The 22,881-nt window shown below is 44.0% G+C and overlaps 1 protein-coding gene across 1 annotated transcript in view; it reads right to left on the bottom strand.

Annotated features, from left to right (window-relative positions):
* LOC139295365 (protein turtle homolog B-like) overlaps nt 1-22,881 on the bottom strand; it is a 96,206-nt gene that overhangs the window by 46,846 nt on the left and 26,479 nt on the right. Inside the window, exons 3-5 of the mRNA XM_070917549.1 lie at nt 16,633-16,779; nt 6,968-7,119; nt 3,659-3,776 (exon numbers count right to left, since the gene is read on the bottom strand). Coding sequence (XP_070773650.1) covers nt 3,659-3,776; nt 6,968-7,119; nt 16,633-16,779 — 417 coding nt within the window. The remainder of the gene's footprint in view (nt 1-3,658; nt 3,777-6,967; nt 7,120-16,632; nt 16,780-22,881) is intronic.

Genomic DNA, 22,881 nt, shown 5'->3' with positions numbered 1-22,881 from the left:
GCTAGCTTTAGGTCTCATAATCCGGTCCTGCTTAGTCCTTTTTCTGGTATCTAACTTATTCCAGGCACATTTCTTGTGAGATGTCTTTGCTACTTTGTTGAATTTCCACGCGAATGATGGGAATCAATCTGGTGAAAACGTTTCAGTTAGAGATCGAGCCTCAATTCCCTTACTTCAGATGAGGCCATGACCGCTCTGCCGTGTTCGTCTCGGGCAGCAGTCTTTAAATTAGGTGACCTGGAATGCCATGTTTGCTGCTTTATCATTTATTGTCTTTGGTGAGGCGTGTCAAATCTAAGGTTGCTGCAAAGACACACATTTGAGTGTTTACTTTCCATTTCGGGGGAAAAACCACAAGAGACTTTGAGCACTGATGTGTGCATGACGTGGCGCATCTTTGGCAGTAAATGACTCATTTGCTAAACGTGTCTTGATTTTGTGGTGAAGCGTGGACTGATACAGACAGATCGTTTTAGTTACAGAAGCTGACATTTCCATTTAGAGCTGGGAGGCACAGAGCTCTCCCGTCCTCTAATTCTTTTTTCTCTGTGGGCCTCTATAAATAATAAACTGCTCAAATGTATGAATGCAATTGTCAAGCCCCATCAAGTCTTAAATGTTCCTGTTGTAAAATGCAGCTGTGTGTCGTCCCCAAACTAATTTCAGCGTAGTCTAGTCCCACTACTAAACACACTACTGCATCATGCACTATTTAAATTCTGCTCAGCCTGTTGTGTTCACATGGACGTGATAGCACGACGCGCTGGAGGGATCAGCTAGCTGACGTCGTGAAGGTTGTGACTGTTTTACACCAGCAGGGGAGCAGATACACTTAGCTTTGACACACTTTGAATTTATGCAGTTTACGGTTTCACTTTCTACTAATTACTGTGTAGTTAGACATGCCAGAGGCGTGACTCGGGGCTCAAGTGACTGAAATACCTCAACAACTATTGGCCGGATTGGCGTGACATTTTGCATTTGACCTTCGTGGTCCCCAGAGGATGAACCCTACTGATTACGGTGATCAGTAGGAATCATCATGAGGTTGATATTTTGAGTAAACATCTTGACAACTATCGGATGGGATTGCCATGAAGTTTTCAGGTTTCCCTCACGATGAATTGTAATAACTTTGGTGATATCTTAAATTTTCATCTAGTGCCATCAGCAGGTCAATTTAATTTGTCCAGCACTTTGGTTTATCTAAACATCAGCATATTGACATTGTCACTGTGACCATACGACTTAGCTGATGTTAGCATTTCGCTCGGTCTCGCCGCTGGCATGGCGGTAGACTCTTAGCCTTGCTAAATTCCTATATCAACATTTATTAACCAAGGAACTAGGTGTAACTGAGACAGCTTTGGAGTTGTAAGTCTTTACATTTCTATTTCTGCATGTATTAAACAAGACAGAAGGTGTACCTATGGAACCTGGCGTAAACATTATATCTGCTAAACATCACGTGCAGCCACAGAGCCGCTAGCATATCATATTTTGTAGTTTACAACAAAAAAAAGAGAGAGCAAGATGGGTTTGGGGGTTCACGTGGTTTCTGTTGTTGTGGATCAATATAGATCAAGTTCTATGTCGTCGCTGGTGTACCGGTCTTGTAGCTTGCCATGTACTTTATTGACATTTCTACTGGATAATAAACCCAGAAATCTGCCACATCTTTCTTGATTATAGAAATAATTGTTTTCTATTTTCAAACCACTCTCTATCTTCCACTCTATCCTTAGCTTCTCTGCTCTCTCCAACAGCACTTGCAGCAATTGTCATTATGTTGCACAACATATACTTAGATACACCGAACTGACTGCAAACAGACAGTAATAATGGAAATACTTTCCACTCTACAAGTAACTGTAGTAGCCTAAATGCAAACGCCATTGTCTTGTAAATTTGCTTAGCATCATTTAAATGTAAATTCAACTCAAGAATAGACATAGTCTGCCCTGAAGTTATATTTGGCATTCTGTATTTTATCTCATGTGGAGGGCTGTGCATTTGTCTCGCGACTCTGCACCTCCGGAACAGTTTTCCTCAGCAAAGCCACCTTGGACTCTCCTCCCGGCTGCCTGCTGCATGTTAAAAGGTGATGAGAGTAGCTGATACAATTGGCCTGTCCAAACTCCGCCTCCCGATACCGCATTCCTTCCACGTAACCACAAGATTGTATTTATCCTACTTCAGCTATCAAAGGCGACGGGACTTTTATCAGATGCGGTGCACGCGCTACAGGCGGCCTTCCGAGCAATGTCCTTATTTTAAACGGCACAAATTGGAAGCGTAATGATTGAACGATTGAATGATTTTAATAAGGTGGTGGGAATGTTTATCAAGCTCTCATCAATTAGGCTCAGTTTGGCATGTGCTTAGTTTCAGTGTGTGACTTGGTTGACAGCTGATAGAGGAGCAGACTGATGGTTTGGTGAGGGAAATGCATCATTTTGTTACACGGATCATTTTTCAGAGAAAAAAAAAAAAAATCACAAATAGGTGTGCAGGGCCTCTTGTCATAATGCCCCGCAGCTGATAAAAATTCACCTCTAAAAAGTCATTTTACAAGTTGCTCCATTTCTGAATGCTGAAAAGCACCGTCAGCACGAACAAAAATGTAAAAAGTATGCTCATAAGAACGAAAAAAGAACAAAGACAGTGTATCATGTTCATAATTAATCTAAAGTTAAAATCACATTAAAGACAAGAACCAAATAAAAATGTCTTAAACATGCAGAACAGCGCTATTCCACAAAAATATGAATTTACCTCTCAAAGCACTACTCCTTAGTATCACATTCATACCCACCAAAAAAGAGAGTTGCTGTATTTCATTTATAATCTGTATATCCAGTGCTTAACAAATGTATCAGACCCCCACCCAGTGTAAGGTGTTTGCCACCGCTGCCCTAAATGAACAGTATTGCTGATGACCAAAATATTTGATGTTTCTGTAATGGTTAATCCACCAGTATGTGCAAGCCAAGCTCTTTAATCAAAATGATATCTTTAATGCTAAAATAGAATTATTGTTGTTATCCATGAATTCTCAAATTTACTGTTTTACAAAAAGGCAGTTACAGTTATTTACTTGCGTTCCTGAACAGAAACATTTGTTTTGTGGTTGCAAAGAATGCAAGCTGTTATCAGGGCCAAAGGAGGTCATACAGAATATTAAGATTTTTGTTTAATATATGTGAATAAGGACTACTTAGTTGTTCCAGTTTGTTATTTGCCTAATAAATAACAATACAATTTTTAGTTTGAAACAAGTTTTTGACAGATTTCTAAAATATTTGTGTTTTCTCATTTTTATGACAGGTGGTCTAATAAATGTGTTAAGCGCTGTACCTGAACGCACAATGAACCGCGGCAGCTGCCACAGCTACTTAAATCGGTCGTGTCGATTTAAAGCAAACAAAACCTATATCTCATAAACAAGTCCGCCAGGAAAATGTAATCTTTACAGTGTCGATTAGTGTGAAGCCAGTTACATTTCATGCAGCCTCAGGATGGAAACACCTGGGAAGATGGGTATTATAGAAAACTTTCAGTCAGATGTTGTCATTTCTTTACCAAAAGACGTTTATGCCATAAGAGCATGTTCAGCTCCATGTTGCAGTTCTAAGGACGCAGCAACACATGCACCTACCTTGTACTAGCAGCCGTGTGGTGTGAATGGCCTCCCCCTGTGGACTGAAGGCTCGACACGTGTAGGCCCCGCGATCCTCCCGGGTGATGGATAGCACCGTCAAACTCCCATCAGACACCTGAACACACACACACACACACACACACACACACACACATAAACATTTAACTATTCAGTGTCAAGTGTGTTCTCTTTATCCACTGAGTCACGTTGTGGCCACATGTATTTGAGTCCAAACATTTCTTTTTTAAATAAATGGACATGTGCACATTTCCAATAAATGCCATTTGATTGTACAATATATTTTAACATTTTAACATCATAGAGCATAAAGCACAACTCTATTTGCATAGCACCTTTAAGAAACAGAGGCAATTCAAAGCGCTTCATATAATATAGGAAAAATAGATTGAATGAGCCTAATTAGATGACATGAAATAAAACACAAATAGACAAATAACAGGAAGCAGGAAGTCAACAACTGCCCAAACACACTTCAATTCCATCCAAAACAAGAAAAACCAAGAAGAAAGAAAAAAGTTAATGAATTCATATTTCAAAGCTTTCGAAGAATGGCTGGCCGACGATTTTAGCTTTAAGAGGCAGGAAGCGATCTCTGAATTTGATCAGCAGTGATTCGGGAACTGTAACAACATTTACAGGTCTCTGGTAAAACCTTATGCTGCCTGCAACTGGAATTAATAAAAGACTAGTAACCCGCTCATTAGAGCAGGACGCCAACTAATATCACAACACAAGATGTATTGAAATCATTATATTGCTTCTTAATTTGCTTTTTGGATGACAATAAAATGAGATGGGATGCCACCTGGAGCACTGTCAGGCATTGGTCGGCAGTTGGAAACGCGCACTACTGGTATTGGAGAGGGTAAATGGGGAGTGTAGCTGGAAAGTGAGCTGTGAAAGCCAATACTACCTGCACAAGAACCTCATCAGTACTTAACTACACTCTTAACAGGAAAGGGGAAAGGTTTTTACTACACAATGTCACCCTCGGGGCCCAGCCTGTAGGCAGCGAGAAGTTTGTGAAGAGCTGAGCGTATTGCAGATCTGGGTAGTGATGCTGGGTTGAAGAGGAACTCCACTGATTTTCCGTTGTGCAACATAAGTCTTTTGTGACTGTTTTGGGTTTAACTGGGCTACCTTCTTTGACAACTGGGTGGATCTGAGGCTCCGACCCGGTGTCAGTCAAATCTTGCGAGGCAACTTGGATCTGAGATCTCTTGTCTCTTTAAAGAGAGTTTGAGGAGGAGTGTGTGTGTGTGTGTGTGTGTGTGTATTTAAGGCAATAACGTGAGCAATGTTGAAAGTGAAACTCTCCCTCTGTATCTGCCAGAGCAGTGTTACGTGCCAGGCAAGGGCAAAGTGCCCGTGGTGTGCTTTTCTTTCTCTCCCCAACGTGATTGGTGGTTTCCACCTGTGCAGCCCAGTCACGCTGCTCATTGGTTCCCTTGGACTTCAAGCTGGCCTATCATCATTCTGGGCCCTTAAGCTTGTTAAGAATAACAGAAAAGGGGTGTATGTATTATGTTAACAACCTTTAAAAGAAAGGACTATCTTAAAATCAATACTCACACGCTCATATGTTCATTGAAACAGTTTTCCATCCTAACATGCTTCCAATGGCAGAGATGAACAAAAAAAACGAACACAGTTCTTATTGTTTGTGAACTTGGAAAGGCATCTTAGCACAGAAAGAGGACAGAATGAAGAACATCCTCAAAGTAAACCGCCACATCTGACAGCAGACGGCACAGCATGATGCAGCAGCTTCTACGTTACATGTGGCTTGACACATTTTCTTTAGAAGAGCACAGTTATCCAAATGAAACCAATGTGTCTTTATGTTTACTCACATAAAAGAGATCAGAGTAGGAACTTTCATATCAAAACCAAATGCTTTTTTGCTTTTTCTTTTTAGATTCAAGTATCACCTAAATCTTCAGTCAGCGTAGATCTTCATGTTAGCAGATCTACAGGTTTTACAGTATAAATACAGTATAGTCTAGTGAACTGGGGAAAGCTGCTGCCTGCAACTGGGACAAATTTAGATACATAACTCTGCTATGAACAAAGCTCAGCCATTTAAATAATTGATCTAATGTGGGGGAGTCATTTCCATTCCTACAAGCAGGACTCAATGGCAGCTACTGTACAGCATAGACTATTACTGTAACACAATAGCTTCTTTTCTCTTTAAACACAAAACTAAACTCCCACAAGGATCATGCTCACTAATAGACTCACAGATTCTCCAGGAGATTCATCCCTCTCCTCTTGTCTCTCTCTCTCTCTCTCTCTCTGTCCCTTGCGTGAATGATGTCCCGGTCCCGGTCCCCCTCTGTGTGTAGTCTGTCCTCTTCCAGGTTCCGTGGTAAAGAGGAGGCCGTGTGGCTCAGGTCCTATCTGTCTGGCGGCACCTGGAAGTAAGTTGCTCGACGTCCTCCCGGATCCATAATCTTTCCACATGTTCACAGTCTAGATATAGATTTTCCATATTGTCCATTCTGTCCGTCCTGGGAGGGGATCCCTCTGTCGCTCTTCCTGAGGTTTCTTCCATTTTTTTCCCTGTTAAAGGTTTTTTTTAGGGGGAGTTTTTCCTTTTCGGCACCGAGGGTCTAAGGACAGAGGGTTTCGTACGCTGTACAGATATTTATATGTATATAAAATGGACTTGAGTTGGCCGTCTCAGATGCTCTTACTGATGGAGGGGTATGGCTGAAAGAGCTTTAATTCTGCTGGGAGACGAAGTCATGGGAGGTTGAGCACAGCCAACTTGAGAGCGCACAGGAGAGAAAGCTGGTGGAATTCAACCCATTCAAGTGACCATTGTGAGTGAACCGAGCGAGTTTTCACCAGATGTAGAGCAAAAGGTTAGCAATTTAAGTCCCAATATGCTAAAAACCCAAACCAACAAATGTAAAGTTCACATCAGCAGTGAACAGGATGAAATCGTCCAGATCCAGGAAAGCTTTATAACAGTATGAGGCAGGATTTGATCTCCATGATCATGAAGTACAGTAAAAATTAAATCATTCATGTTAATCTTTGAGGAATGTGTGCTTTCACATATCTAATTGGGTGGGGGTTGACCCAAGTTAAACTTTTCTGTCGGGTAACCCCACGTTTTGGTACCCCTGCTTTGCCCGTGTAGTATTCTCATTGAAATGGATGAGGAGGCTGCCTTTTTACCCACACCTTCTATTGTCTGGCTGAACACAACGTAAGTCAAAAGACACCAGAGGAGTGACACGGTCAGTAATAAGATGAGACATGAAGACACTGTACCTTATACTTGGCACTGCTGACCATGAGGCTGCCTTCCCGCAGCCAGCTGACCGAGGGTTTGGGGTTGCCGAAGGCTGTGCAGGTCAAAGTGATGCTACCCCTCTCCTTGGCCTCTACGTACTGAGGTGGTGTATCTGTGAACGTGGGGGGGGCTGAGGAGTCAGAGGACAGGGAGAAGTTTGGAGAAAAAGAATGAAGGAGAAAATGTTTTAAAAGAAATGGACCCTGCAAAGAATAAGAGGATGTAGAAAACGGATGGATGGATGTTAAAAATGTTTCAAAAGGGTCGAGCACCGGTAGAACTGGAAACAAGGAGGTTTTTTTTGTATCTGTAGACTTCTTGTTTTGACCCAATATAAACTGAATCAGTTGCACGTTACCCTGATATATTTTTCCCAAAATATGACAATATAGTATACTGGCTGTGAAAATAAACACTTAATTGGTTAAATCCCTTATTTACTTGTGCGCGGCTCTGTGTATGATATGTCCCTGGTATATTGTCCAGAGAAGAGCGTGCAGGCACAGCGCAAAGGAAGAGCTTTAACCAAAACAGGAGGAAGTCTGCCTCAATACACTTTTTGTGGCAACCAGACACGAGCACAGACCAGTCCAGATGCTGCGTACTGCCATCACGAACAGTTACAGTCTGTCATTCTGACAGCTCGCCTGCATTTAGTAACCAAATGACTCCCAATTATACACCTGCTTTGCTGCTTTGCTGGTTCAGTCTTGTTAAGTTCAAACCTTTCTGGGGGAAAAATATCCACTCATGAAGGCAAAACTGCGCTGTAGCTAAATCTAGCTTTATTGACATACAAATGTTTCTTTTTTTGGTAACGCATACTGTTACAGTATGGTTGCCGGGAGACTGTGAAGGGACACCGATCAACTGTCTTGATGAACATGCATGGAGATGTGGCCTCCTTGAAGTTTATTGCAATGGCAAGCAAGTGGTGACATGCCTCTGCATGTCTCTTAATGACCTCACCGATTGCGTCATTACACAGATTGAGACTTTCAATATTCCAGTATTTACAGGATAATCTTTTCTAGAACAGATGTGTATCGTTATCTTACTTACTTCACTTTTTTCCTGCCATTTCCTATAAATTCCTTAAGTCAGTGATCGTGAAGGTAGCATGGACGTTTCCTACTTGCATAGGACTTCTCGTTTTCTGCTACTCGCTAGCAGAAATCCTCTCATTCCTCCCTCGAGGGGCCGGCCAAGTGTACATAATAGCAGGAGACTGGCCAATCAAACAAGTTACCAAGAGACCACTCAATAATGCATGTGTGTAAACCTTTACCTGGCTTTGCCTTTGCTGTTGGCTGCACATGTCTTACATTTTAGAGTTGTACCAGTGCAGAAAGTAAGACGATGGGAGCCGGGTAGCAACGGACTGCTTGTCGCATAACTGAGCGGGAGGAAGAGCTTAGGAACAAACACAAAATGCTTTAACCCTGTGAGTGCACACACACACACACACACACACCAACAGAGCATGCATTTATATGCAAAACGCACACTCACGAGCAGTTCATGAAGGCCTTAATGTTTTAAACACCTATGCGCAGGCGCTGGAAAAATGCTCTGTCACAAAGGGAGCGACAGGTCTGACATTTTCAGCAACAGCATTTCTAAAAAATAAAAAAAAAACAGGAGTTCCTTGAAGTTGCAGTTGCAACGTCTCTATTCCAAATGTCTCCATTAATGTTCAGACCTCGATTTTATGCACAAATTGAACACGCACAGTATAGTGAAGGTCAACGAATCAATATGTCTTCATATCTAATGACTAACCCATCTGAACTAGCTCAACTCCAACAAAGTTTCTCATCTCTCCTTTCAGGGCTTTGACATTTCCCATCGAGTGTGATTCTTTCTAAAGATGGGTGGTGACGTCCCGCTGCACGCTGCATTTTGTAAAACCATTTTTTCAAAATCCTCTTTAGCTCAGAGGCCTTCTAGATTATGAGGAGGGATGATCATACAAGACAACTGGCACGTCTTCCACACCACAACATGCTTAAGCTGTGTTTTCTACAGCCCCCCCCCCCCCAATTGAACCTGAACCCATTCAACGCGCGCACACATGCCGATATTATTGTCAGTGAGTCAATACAGATTTTAGTCAGTCATAATTCCTGTTTTGATATTCTCAATCTAATCACCTTAGGACTGAAGCTGATCTGCTTACACGCGTAATCCTGTAGCCTCTCAATTGCTACCACGGCGTTCCATCTGCAGCCATAAGCCAGGCCATAGTGCTAATTCCACGCCACACGCTTTGCCACGCCACAAGAGACGGCGGCGATAAAAGCACTCCGACCACGCAACTTCGAAACACAGCGTTCATCTCTATTAATCCATCAAATATGAGAAAACTGCAAATGTGACAGAACTCCACTCCCTAGCCACATGCCAGTCAAACTGGTATTGTGTCTGAAGACCTGGGGTGTTTATGTTATTATCAGCTTGACTTGAAGGTCCACTGCTTAGAAGCAAGAACCTCGACCATTATTAGACCAGAGATCATTCAGATCTGGAGGGAAATAAGTGTACGCTGTACAGTAGCTACCATCAGTGCTTAAGAAATAAGTCCGGCCATATTAAGTTGTTCTCTTGATGATCACCTTCCTTTCTGTGCTGTAGTTCTTTATGTGCAGCTCACTTTTATATGATGATATTCATTGCTGATGGGTGGTGGGTATAAATGACTTCCATAGAAGACGGATGTGTAAAGATCTATACATTTGACACATTGAATATGGAAATGTCAATACATTCTATTAAAGTAAAGTTACATATTGAGCAGAGCGGAGATATGTATTCATATCTATACTGCCATGTTAGACAGCCTCTGAATGAATTCTTTTTATTGTAATATTATGATATAGTTCCAATTGTGACTTTTTTCCAATGGTGGTGGTTTTTCATACAACACACCACCAGTTTTTTAGAGCAAAGAGATAACCAATTTCGGTACACCGTGAAAATCTGTTTGCACAGCCTTGAAAGTTGCTCACCTTTACCGTTTGCCAAAGTTAAATTATTGTCATGTGCACTGCAGCTCTGAGCAGGGATTATTTTTGTAACTCTCCTCAGTGGTGCATTCAAGGACGCTTTGACTCGCAATAATTGATAGCCAGCTTTCACGAACCGCTGCGTTCAGAAGCCGCGTTGTTGGTTCAACAAATTCAAAAAGCCAAATGATGGAAGCAAGAATGGATGTCGTGAAAGCAAGGGTGTGAATTGTCCCTATTTATTTCTGTGACTCTCAAATCTCTCCAACAGGAGCGTCACTTTAATCGCAAATTGAGTTTTTGCGTTTGCTTTTCCGAGTGCATTTGAATGCGAAATATTGTGGTGTGTTGTAGTGCACGCAGCATGTCTGTTGTAAGTGAGAGAGTTTTCCAACACTGTACTGTGTGCAGGTTGACTGTGACCATGAGCCATAAGCCTTGACTGCATCCGGTCGTCTGCAGGTGATGAGCTGCGATTTATGAACCTGCCATGGCAGCGATAACCATCAAGGGGTCAGAATACCATTGACCTATTCTGAGCAGCGGCATATGGGACAGGCGATAAAACGTTAGAGCTAACCATGAGCTGACCGCCTACAGACTCACACGCCAATCAAAGATGTCTCTGCACCTCTCTGTGTCACGTGAATACACGCCTATCTGCCGTGAAAGTAATAACCCTCGCTTTGTGAGGTCTCTCTATCCTACCGGCTTAGTGTTGTTCTTGTTCAGTAAACCATTTATGTGATTTGTCTCTGTTGACGCGCAATGTTGGATTGACAGATGGTAAAAGAGATGTTGGTATTCCCCTCGGCCGTTTTCTGACGGGGCTGGGAATACTCGCGCAGAGCTGAGCTGTGATCACCGTTCAGGCCTTGCTGGCGTGGTGCGAGTGTTTTTACACAGCACAGCGTGACAATGTGAGAGGCATTGATGACGCGTTGGAGGCAGAGAGAGCCAATCCCGCAGCTCATACACGTAGTCACAATTCCTGTGCAATAACCCTGTGGCGCAAACATCCTCTGTACCTGTACCATCACATATTCTCACTGTTTAAATCCACAATTCAATCGTAAGAAATATCATCACTCAAACACAAATCTACACACGTGTCATATCCACCTGCCTCATGTATTTAAAGCAACCTGTTACATTAATCATATTTATTTCCGCGCCCTTTAAATTCTGCACCATTATGCATGCACTATTGTCTCCATGTCTTCTAGTGTTGTTGTCGTACATATAGAAGCTACAACAGTACTGAGAGACAGAGAGACTTTTAAAAACAGCCACACAAGTGCTCAGATTAGCGCAGAGGTTTTCACTCGCTGACTCCATGGCAACATTGTACTTCCTTTTCACATCCCCCAAAGCACCCAATAGGACGTGGTGGGCTGATGAGGTGGGCTGACGAGGGGCTCTGGCGAGAAAGGGCTTCGGTTTGAGGGGGGAGGAACGCCACAGGTTGGCCGCTGTCTACGAGACCGCAGAGGCGCAGCCCCGTGAGGCGACTCCCTGCTCTGAGGGCGCAGTGAAAACTCACGCGTGGCACGACAGTGATGTGTTTATTTCTTGTTCCTTTTCCTCAAAGACCTCAACCTGTGCTGAGAAAAGTGTGTGTATGTGTGTGTTCATGAGAGAGAGAGAGAAAAAATGAGGGAAGAAGCAAAGGCATAGAGAGATAGAAAGGCAGAGGGAAAGAGCGAGAAAAGACTGAAAAAGGACAGACGCCGACGGAGAGGGAAGATAGAGACAGGGCTGTTGTGCGGCATGCAGGCACTGCAGAGCTCTGCTGCAGAATACAGGGATGGCAAGCGGGAGAGGATGTGCTGAAGCTATTTTAGGGGGAGCAGTTGAAGACTAACCCTGGGAGATATGAACCTTGCTTCTTTGGCACCACCTCACGCTGGATTGGGGCCTGCACTGTGAGGGAGGGCGAGGAAAACAGTGGGAGTCTAAATCATCTTAGAAGTGGGAAAGGGAAGTGAGATGGTAAGTCCCAAGAAGCCCGAAACCGGCATATTATCCACAGAACTGTGTGAAGTTGCTGTGATCCTCCATCCATTTTCTAAACCACTTAGCGGGTAAGAACTTCATATATGTCTAAAAGCAATAACTTGGGAATATGAGGTAAAGCCTCATTCCGTACAATAATTGGTCCGGTGTTCCTTTCATTCGAGCACATGGCTTGCACAATAATTACATCATTCCTCTCTTCCTGCCCCCCCCCCCCCCCCCCCGTTCTCCACTGACACTCTTGTCCGGGAGGAGTCTGAGGAGGACACAAGTTCACAGGAATGAAGCAAAGGTGTCAATTTGTAGAGGTAAAGCACATCAGCGCGATATAGCACTCTCACCCACAATCCATATGCATCTCACCCAGAATCTATACGCATCACTTACGTCGTCCGTGCCGACAAGGCTGAGAGCTAAAGTGCTCGGAGTAATCGCTGGCAACCACTGATGTTTGACAATGATAGGGAGAGGTGGATTGCAAATGGGGCTCTATAAATAGAAGCACTGCTGGAGCTTCACGCAGCATTAGTATGCGGCAGGGCCCTGAATCTTAAAGATTCTGCCACTGCGAGGGCCTAAAAATACTGTGTGAGCCGCACTTCAACATCACTGCAACACCTAGTTAAACATCAACACACTCATAACACCCAGGCGATGAGAGGGGTATCACAGGTAGTACAGCCCCACCACTGAAGGACGTACACCAGCGCTGAAAGTACCGACTGGTTCACTGCGATTGCATAACATTCACAGTCTGCCGGCACTGTATTATTCACCATATTGACAGAAACTCGGATGTGAGGATGTGAAGCTTGGGCGGGTTCATCCACTGTAGATGGCATTCCATAGATCACATTACATCTCGTTAAAAAAAAAAAAGAGAAAAAAGAAAAAGTGAACCGGAAGAAAAAAAGCTGTTTCTTTCGGCTCTATTTCACACACAGGCGTCAACCGGCCTAATGGAGCTCTTAAGGCTTGACCATTCATCTTCTCAATCCTGCGGTCAGTCAGCCGCAGAGGAGCCGGGCCCGCATTTGTCAAACTGCTAAAAAAAAAAAAAAAGTTTGGACATCAAGTGAAACGTAAAAATCATTCACGACTTCAAAAATACTCTTCTATTTGAGAGAGCTGCAATGGTCTCGTCAGTGTGTAAAATATCATTTTGTACACTGTTGTATGACTTTCACGACTATTTGTATATTTCTGTGTGATAAATACATTGATTGTTATTACACGTTGATTGGTACTGTAGATATCATGGATTTTATATAAATAAAATAAACTTGGAAAAGAAAATATTGAGTGAAGGAAGAAACTTGGCAGATGTAAAGAGTAAATCCTTGACTCTGATTTGGGTTCTCTTGCTCCTTGTGATTAATCGTGTCAACGCTTGAGAGTGAAGGTGCGGTCACACCGGATTTCTCCCCCCTTTCATTTCTATACGGAACAGGGTGAGATGCATTCGCTTACGGAACGCTTTATTGGTTTGAACTTTGACAGTTTGAGGGGGAGGGGTGGCACGGGCCTCTCATTCGGGAAATATTAATTGTTTAAACACATTTTTGTTCATGAAATAATACAAGAAGCAGAGAAGGAGGGATGCTGTGAGTGTGTGTGTGTGTGTGTGTGTGTGTGTGTGTGTGTGTGTGTGTGTGTGTGCGTGTGATAAGGCACTATAATTTACAAGCTGCTGAGGACTGCTGTTAACCCGCTAGCTATGCTAGCTCCTGCCTCACAAGTCACTTTGACAGAGCAAAACCTACTCTTACTGCAAGACAAGGCAAGGCAGCTTTATTTATATAGCACATTTCAAACAACCATCTGTACCGTTACTCTCAAACTTTTCTCTCACGCTTCAGTGAGGCACTTGACCAAAGAACTTTTTTTACTCCTGAATGAGCTCTTTAAAAGTGTAATTTTTGATATTTGTTATGGCTCTAGTGCTGAATGTCTTCTGTGCACAATGCTTTAGTGCCTCCACCATGACTTCTACAGTCACAGATCATTTGATTCTGTCCGCCATCAAAGGCTGGACTGCTTCTTCCTGCCAGCCCAGCAGAGGTGGGGGTTTGCTCCAGTGGAGCTGCATGTGGGTGACATCAGCAATCAGTAAAGCGGCAGGGACTCCCCAGAGCCCTGGTCCCCTGACCCTGCCACCGCTTCACCGCTGTGTGTCTCTCCATCGAAGGACCTTCATTTCACCGAGCTTTTCGCCGAAGCAAACCTCCGAGGCTTCAGCAACCTCGCCTTGATTGTCAGTAAATCAGGACATTGCCATGGCACTCAAGCCAGCGGCTGTCACGCAGGGCGCTCCCATGACACCTCCTGCCCTCCACGTGAACTGCCTCCTCCTCAGAGACGCTTTAAATTTGACGATGAAGGGGAATTCCTGCCTCATATGGTGCCTCTGCACGTTACAGGCCAGCCCACCATCACTGTTACACAGTTGAGCGGTCACCACCCGACTCATATTGGCTGTGTGCATACAAGAGTCTTCAACGTTTCTTTTGGGCAGCTCCACGACACATATCATGTTATAGGCTACTATTTTCGAACCAAGCTAGCTCTCACTTTCATTGATACACTGTAAGTTTGTTCTCATATTGACCTCCCACCCGTGCTGGCTATTTCCCACATCTTCGCTGACACCTAGCTTTGTCTTTTTCTTCTCAGTGAAAAGCTGAAACACGAGAAGCTCAGCCACAACTTAGAATGCATCGGATTTCACGACTATCTCCCCACTTAAACACATTTCCCATTCAACAGAAGCCACAGGGAGGCCACGGTGATTATGTACGAAGATGTACGGCACGTCCAATCTGTGGATCCTTGTTGTGGGATCATGTTTCAAAACTGGACTGATAATGTGGACCTGCAGTTTGTGATTTGTTGACTCCACACGCCCACAGCTACAGTAGATTAAGCATTTTGGTATGTGTTGAAAAACCCGCATCTCTGACTCAACATCTTGGTGGAACTAGCAACCCAGTCAGCTGTGTCCTATCTGACTGCTACAGCTGATAAAAGTGCTGCGGCTCCTGTCTGATGTTGGCGACAGGACACTGAAGGACAGCGGAGGAGTGACAGACGGAAGACAGAACGAGAGAAGAGGCAGAGCAGGAAGCCTGAGGAGGTCTTTAAACACTTCTGGGAGAGAGGGCTGAGACTAGGTGAAGTCACGCAGAACAAGAGCAACACTGATGAAACCAAGCCAGTGCGCCATGACCCGGGGGGTGGGGGGGGGGGGTTGTATCTGGTGTGTCCGTTACCACAGCAACCAGCGTCATCACACGCTGTCTGATTAAGTGTCTCGATGAATGCTTGAGCTACCAAGTGAAGGCAACAATATTCTTAGTTTCTGTGTAGAGTCCCGTGAGTGTTTACACTTGTGTGAGCGACTTATTTCACAGTCAGGTGTTTGTCTGGTGCTCCTCTCCAGAGAGACTCTCGCTGACGCAGCATGTGAAGGGGGCGAGGGGGGGGGGGGGGCAGTGTTCTGCTTAGGGACAGCTTTGTCAATCTTCTAGTTATGACACAGCCACCATGAGGCCAGTCGGACACCACAAACAATGAGCGAGAATCAGTGTTAAGGATACTTTGGACTTCCTACTATGGGGACTTAACCTTTGACCTTGTGGTTACTGGGCAATATCTGCCATTCATGCCTACAACAAATATTAAATTAAATATTAAAAACATTTACTAACTAATTTACACCCTAACTGTGATAGTGTGTGTAATAGTTAGAGATGCCCCCAATCAAGTTTCGGCCCGAGCCCTTTAACATTAAGTATCTACCAAAACGGAGTCCAATCTGACGCATATGGCTAATATCCGTCTTTATAACTGGATTAACTGCATTACGCTGTGATGGTCTGGTTTGGACCTTTATCAGGGCTATATCCTGTGACCTCACACACCACATATTGCCACAAGAAACATCACCTTGACAACAAACAAAAGATTGAATATTTTACAGATTCCAACGGGCTAATTTACGGCATTACGGCAGTTTGTCTAATTTCATGTCCTTGGTAATGTGAAAGAAATATCCCAGCTGTCTGTAATACTGTGTGTGTGTGTGTGTGTGTGGGCAGGTATTACTAATGTCTGGAAATCAATCTGTTTACGCAGTCACATTGTGGGGACTCGCCTTCCTTATGGGTAAAAAAAAAAAAACAAGTCCGCATAACGTAAATCATAAAGTTTTAAGGTGAAGACTTGGTCAAAGTTAGGGTATGGTTAGGTTTAGGCAAGTAGTGGTCATGGTTAGGGGGTTAGGGCAAGTCTCCAAGGAATGAATGTGAGTCAATGCAATGTCCCCGAAAGTGATGGAAACACGACTGTGTGTGTATTGGCACTGATTCGAGGTGAAAAGACCCGTCTTCACTAGCTGACATCACTGGTGCTAACAATAACACTAATAATCACCATTATTATAATCATCCCATCCTCATGCCTGTAGCATCAGATACAGGTGAGTTATGTAAAGTATGGTTTTTACACAATGTATCAGTCTACATATGTCTCATGCACATATCTGTTCCTCCACCAGTCCTTCCATCCTCTAAGTCCAACGTTCACATTGCACAGTGTGAATAATGCACGCTGACGGAACCTACCGTTGACGGTTAGATGCACCCAGCTGCCGTTGTGGAAGGTGTCATACTGCTGCTCCAGCATCAGCACCTTACACTCGTACCAGCCCTGGTCGTCTGAACGCACGTTCTCTATCCGCAGGGAGGACTTGCCGTGCAGACTGGCCCGGCCTGATCGACAGAGAGGGAGAGGGGGTGTCAGCGGAAAGGGACGCGGAGGGGTGACAGAAACGACGGGTGGATTGAATTTAATGAAGGAAATGAAGGGAGGGAAGGGGACAGGTGAAGAGGTGAAGAGAAGAGAAGCGGCAGTTCAGATATAAATATGCAGCCATCACACAGTGCCATCACACAGCGGTGTGTTAGTGTAGGTGTCTCGGGGGAACACCGCGGCCACCGCTGCACTGTTAATGCGCGACACAGCATCAAAGGAGGAAACCAAGTGCAGTTGCATATGCACAGTGAAATCTGTCACTTAAGCCTCAGTGTTGGCAAAGATGTCCTCATCTTCATCTTGTGTGTGTGTGTGTGTGTGTGTGTGTGTGTGTGTGTGTGTGGCGGTCTATTTTGGAGATGCGCTGAGGCAAGGACAGGTCATTACTTCCTTTGAGGAGTGGGAGGTGGCCAACATGACGACAAAGAGCCCCCGCCCCCCGGGGTTACGCAGTTGTCACAATCCGTCAGAACAGATATCGGCTTTTGACTTGGGTGAGTACAGAGTTAGGAATGGCTGCATTTTACTTTTACAGATCAAAAGCTGAAGGGGGGGGGGGGGGGGGGGGGGTGATTGATGATGTTGCTCCTGGCGATCTGGCAACTGGATGATAACAGATGGCGACTGGCAATAAGGGTTAAACAAAGGGCTTTCAGGGAGCACACGCCGGCTCAAAACGTCAGCATTATCAAAGCCTGGCTATCCCTCTTTAATCCCCCCCCCCCCCCCCCACCCCCCCACCCACCCATCCTCTCCACTTTGTGGGTATTCCTGACGAATTTTTTGTTTGCCTCCCTAAATCCCCTCTGCAGCATGACACACCAGGTAAATATATCAGCTGTACTGGCGGCTGTCTCAGTGAGTTAAGGTAGACAGTCAAAGTGATGTTTGTTCCCTAAGCCCTGTGTGTGTGTGTGTGTGTGTGTGTGTGTGTGTGTGTGTGTGTGTGTGTGTGTGTGTGTGTTTGTGTGTGTGTGTGTGTCTGTCCTGGTTAGGCTATTTATATATCAGATTATATTTGTCCAGCTTCCAACCATGTCTGTCTCCTCTCTTGGCTGACTGGAAGGAGCTGAGAAAGAGACTCCATGTTACTTGAGTGTGAACTGTGTATTAAATACACTGTATACAGTATCTGTGGATCCTTCACTATCCACTACTGTGTTTGTTCACACAGCGCCTGCCCTTTGATTCCACTTCCATCTCTCTTTGCCTGAGGGTAAACAATCTGTCCAAACAGTTCTGGATGTCCCCTTTTGGACTTGACGTGTTCAAGGATAAAAGTTCATGAGCAAGAAATAAGTGCACGAGCGTGTCTGTGTAAACACAGGGTACTATTCTGACCCTCCCTTCACATTTGCCCACGCAAATCTTGCAATTAGCCTGAGAATGTTTATGTAAACTATGATGTTGAGCAAAAAAGAACACTTACAGAAATGACAATTTCAAACTTATTTCAGACTGACGACACGGAAAACGTGTGAAGACCGTATTCACATAGAATAGTTTGAAGTTGGGGTGTAATGTAAAGCTAGCAACTGCATGTGCTCATTTCTCGAAAATATCTGTATCTGGATTTATACCGAAAAGTGTTTTCTTCTGCCATTAATACTCAGCTGCCAGCCAAATATACAAAATAGCACGATGTTTTAAAGCATGATTCACCACCACCTTTAACATCCCATCAGAAAGTCTAAATAGAAACTGTGCGACTGTTAATCGTCCCGGTGGAAATGAACAGAATAAATAGAACTGGAGGTTTTAACAGTGGGAAAAAACACAATTTTCTCATTACGCCATATTGCATGAGGCCAAGCACACCCACACAAGTCTTTTCAATTGCTCTGGCTGACGAGACCTCCAGTCAGGTGGACGTTGGGTGGAGCTATGCTGGGAGTGACGTGGCGTCACCAAGCTCTATGGACAAATAAGAGTAACAAGAGGTGTAGATGGTCCCGCCCTAACAGAGGCAACAAATCGGAGGAGAGTGAGGAAGATGTCGATTAAGCACAGTCTGCACACGCCCACGCAGACCTGAGAAGAGGTCCAATTAGGTCGTTCAAGAGAAAGCGCCTGTGTGAGTGGGCCATCTGTGAGCGGGGGGGCTTTAAAAACTGGAGGTCGTGGAATGTGATGGATGAGTGTAAAGTTGGTCTGTTTTTAGCCTTTAGGCTGTTAGTTTGCATTGTGTCAGACGTGCATCGTGGAAAAGTCCTGCTGCTTTGGCTGCTAGCACCTGGATTACTTTGATACTGAAGAACAAACTTGGATGCTGTTTGCATCTGTTTGCTGTTCATCAGAATCAGAAATACTTTATTGATCCCTGGGGGGGGGGGGGGGGGGGGGATTATCCAAATAATGGATATAATAATAACTTGTATTCGTTTACATCAGTCATAGGTCACGGTGTTGAAGGCTTTCATCTCTTGCGTCACTTCATTTCTGTACGAAACAAACGATTCATCCCGCTAATTAAACGGTTGACAAACTGTCACTTTGAATAATTAATGAAAAGCAGATGTCTAAATAATCTGATACATGGTTTTTGGGTTTCACCAGCTAGAATGATGGCGCTTTTAATGAGAGCTTAGAATCGAAAAGAGGCAAACAGGCAAGATCAATGTCATTTCATATCTATGTAGAGGAGACAGACACACATACTAAAAGCACTGCCAACACACAATGTCAACCCTGCCCAACCCTGATAACGATGTATATCATATTTACCACCAGGCGCTGACAGGGCCTCCACGCTCTGTGCCCTCTGAGGTCACATCCTACTCAATTATCGCACAACGTCTCCAGCGTTGAGACAAAACAGCGTCGGTGGAATGGCGCTTTCTGTTCACTGATGCTGGATCCATCTTCACACCTCTGACAGCCAGAGAGCGTCAAGCTGCTTGGGAGTGGTTTCACTCTTGTTTTCACATCAGTAAGGTATCATCTAATGTCATCTGCATTGCAAAGCAGCAGGTACACCGCTGGCACTTTTAACAGCAACTAGTGCGCTGCCTACCAGATTCAATTAAAGGATTAGGCTGCTGTTATTCTATGTTTTTGTTATTGTCAAGAAATCGCATGAAAAGACCGAATGCCACAATGTGTTAGTCCGTTGCTCAATACTTTCTGACTTCATCCCCCCCCCCCCCCAGTACATTGGCTCCTACTGAGGACATAAATTTTTAAAAACGCCTCACAAATATAAAGTTCCATTTAAAAAAAAAAAAAAAAAAAAGGCTCAGTAAGGCTCAGAAAGTGTTCACGCTAATGAAGGAACATGCCAACTCGTGCAACAGCGTGGCTCATTGATGTGTTTGCAGTTCTGTGACACAGAGGAATACTGGTTCGTGGGGATGGGTTCCGAGAGCCAGAATGGATAGGGATTCATCAAGCTCTGCACCAAACAAATCCCTTATCGAATATTCCATTCACAATCTCTCTCAGATAGTCTCTTTTTCTCAACACAGGCACCTGCAAAGAAAAAAAAAAAAAAAAAAAACACAAACACGTCCTAACTCAGCAACAACACGGTTGTTCTTGAGAGTCACCGACATGAACGTGGTGGACCCCCTTAGTGGGAGAGCGCTCGCGACAAAGGAGGGAACAAGACCATGCTTAAAACATTTATCTGCCGCACACCGTGTTAAAGTAAGAACCCGTGTTATTCTAGATGAGAAGGACGAGTGCTCGGCGTCAGCCCGCTGCCGGCGTCACACCGTATTCTGTGACCTGTTGCAGTGCCACCATTTTGCCTTCAGATAGAGGGCACCCTGTCTGCCTTTACTTCGTTGAGATCTGGTGAACGATAAAACAGATTGAATATTATTTCCACTGAGTTGTTTTTACTACTTAGCTTTCCTGGACAGGCTTAATGAAGGTCACTACACCCTTTGAGCACGGTAGAATCTCTATGGATTAGATACCGTGTGATACGTATTTTTTTAAACGAAGAGATTCTTCTTCGTTCATTGTTACAATTCTGTGGCGTGAAACACAGGATTTGCTTCCCACAAAGCGCTACACGCCACATATGCGCAGGACATCAGAGCAGGCTGACAAAACTAATGTAGCAGTTTACAGGAATCCCACTGTAAAACATTTAGTCGAATTTTGGAGGGAATAAATGCCATGCAGCTGCTACACAGATGGCTTTAGTGTGACAGAGTATATTCCCATCAACGCCATGCTTGAGCCAGCCTTTCAGATTGGAAGCACGGATGATGTTATCAGCGTGCAATCCAGCCCCTGCTGAGTGTCTGTTGAAACTACAGCGAGGAAGAAGCAGCCTAATTTATAGCTTCTCTAAGGGAAACTGAACCATGCACAAAAATGACACTGACTATCTCCTGATAGAATGGGCCAATTAGGTCTATACTTTCCTCTTTTCCACCCTGTGGAGCAGTGTCACCATGTTGTAATTAAGCCCTGCTGTTAAATCTTTTAATTACGCACAATTCACTGGCCAACAATCGTCTGTGACCTCTGACCGCACAAGTCATGACCACCAAGAGAAATGTGACTATGATTATTATTATTACAGCGTGTCTTCACTCAAAATATAAGTTGTTTCTTTCGTTGTCACTTCACTAGCAAAGTGATGCTGAAAACAGGAGCTTCTTTTTTGTTTTAGGGTGTAGAAATCTCTGGAGCAGGTACACCATTTCCTATTCCAGTAGTTTTATTCCAACATTCCCACAATCAGAAAAATGTAGACAGAACTTCTGCGTAGTTTGGACATCACTAAAGGGCTTTGGTGACACTCCGCGCTCTCTCTGGTCTTGTTTTGTATTCATTCTTCATTAACTGCCTTCAGCAGCAATTATGTCATTATGACACACACAAAAAAAAAAAACCCAGTGTGGGCAAACTTCATCAAAGTCAAAAGCAATCTCTTCCACTGGGACCAAAATAATCAGTAATTAATCATTTCAAACAGAATGTAGTTATTACTTTTAGATAGGAATATGTACCTATCCAAACTAACAGGACAAGATAAGTGAGAGCTCCTTGTATATGTGTGACTAAACAGTTTCCCTCTGGATAAATGAAGTGCTATCTTATCTTTAAGACTATGCTCTCACAATGGGAAATTGCACCTTTGAAAGTCCCGAGTCAACGTTACGGGTGATGAGGTCTCACGACTCAATGAAGTGCCACAGCTGTTGAAACATGTGGTGTTGCAGCTGACCTAGTTTCAAACACATCTTGCTTTGAACAACACAAGGATGTCCTCCCTCACGCCGTCCTCGTGCCTTGCCTGCATACAGCGCGCGACACGCCTGGCGCACTTGGCCGACGCCATTAGCACTCTGCCTGAGAGGTCCAATCCGTGTACGCAATGCAGACCAACAACAAGACAATTCAAATGTTTCTACTCCCTGCAGGCTGGTAAATGCAAGACAATGGAAAAACACAGGAAATGACAGGGGATCACCACAAGTTATTAGGGTTCCTCCTGTGGGAGTTCCACGGTTCCATGGCGCTCAATCTCTTGACAAAAAGGGGGGGACCAACCGACCGACCAACAGACATTGCCATCCCTGGAGCCGCAAAATTATGAGTGGTAGTTAACTTTAGTCCCCCTCCGGTCAAAATGTGTTTTGCTTCTTGTTCCTAATTAAGTAATTGATCAATTAATTAAATGTACTTGATCAACCAAGTAAAGCGAACACGAATATGTGCTTAAGTTAGGAGCCATTAGCATTGCTATCCAGCACAGGTGCCACCCGGCAAAGCTCAAAATATAAATAAATACAAAGTCATATTAATGGAAAAGAGATTCTTTTCCAGAATTGAAACCTACAAGATCCACCTTAAACAATCTTCCACTGACAGGCCTGCAACAGTGCAGAAAGTAGAAGACACAAAGAGATCAGAATTCTCAGTCATCTCACAGTTGTAACATATATGTTCTATAACTTCCCAGTCCGAACCGTGTCCATGGAATAATGTTAGAAGAGAAAAGAACGGTATCCCTGGGGCAGCAAAAGCAGCAGTCAGCAGGACTTGTGCTCATCAAAGTAATTACGACACAAGTCCAGCTGTTCCTCCAATCTCGTTCT

This window comes from Enoplosus armatus, chromosome 13 (assembly GCF_043641665.1).
Source record: "Enoplosus armatus isolate fEnoArm2 chromosome 13, fEnoArm2.hap1, whole genome shotgun sequence".
In the NCBI taxonomy this organism is placed as follows: domain Eukaryota; kingdom Metazoa; phylum Chordata; class Actinopteri; order Centrarchiformes; family Enoplosidae; genus Enoplosus; species Enoplosus armatus.
This window is presented reverse-complemented; position numbering and strand designations above follow the sequence as displayed.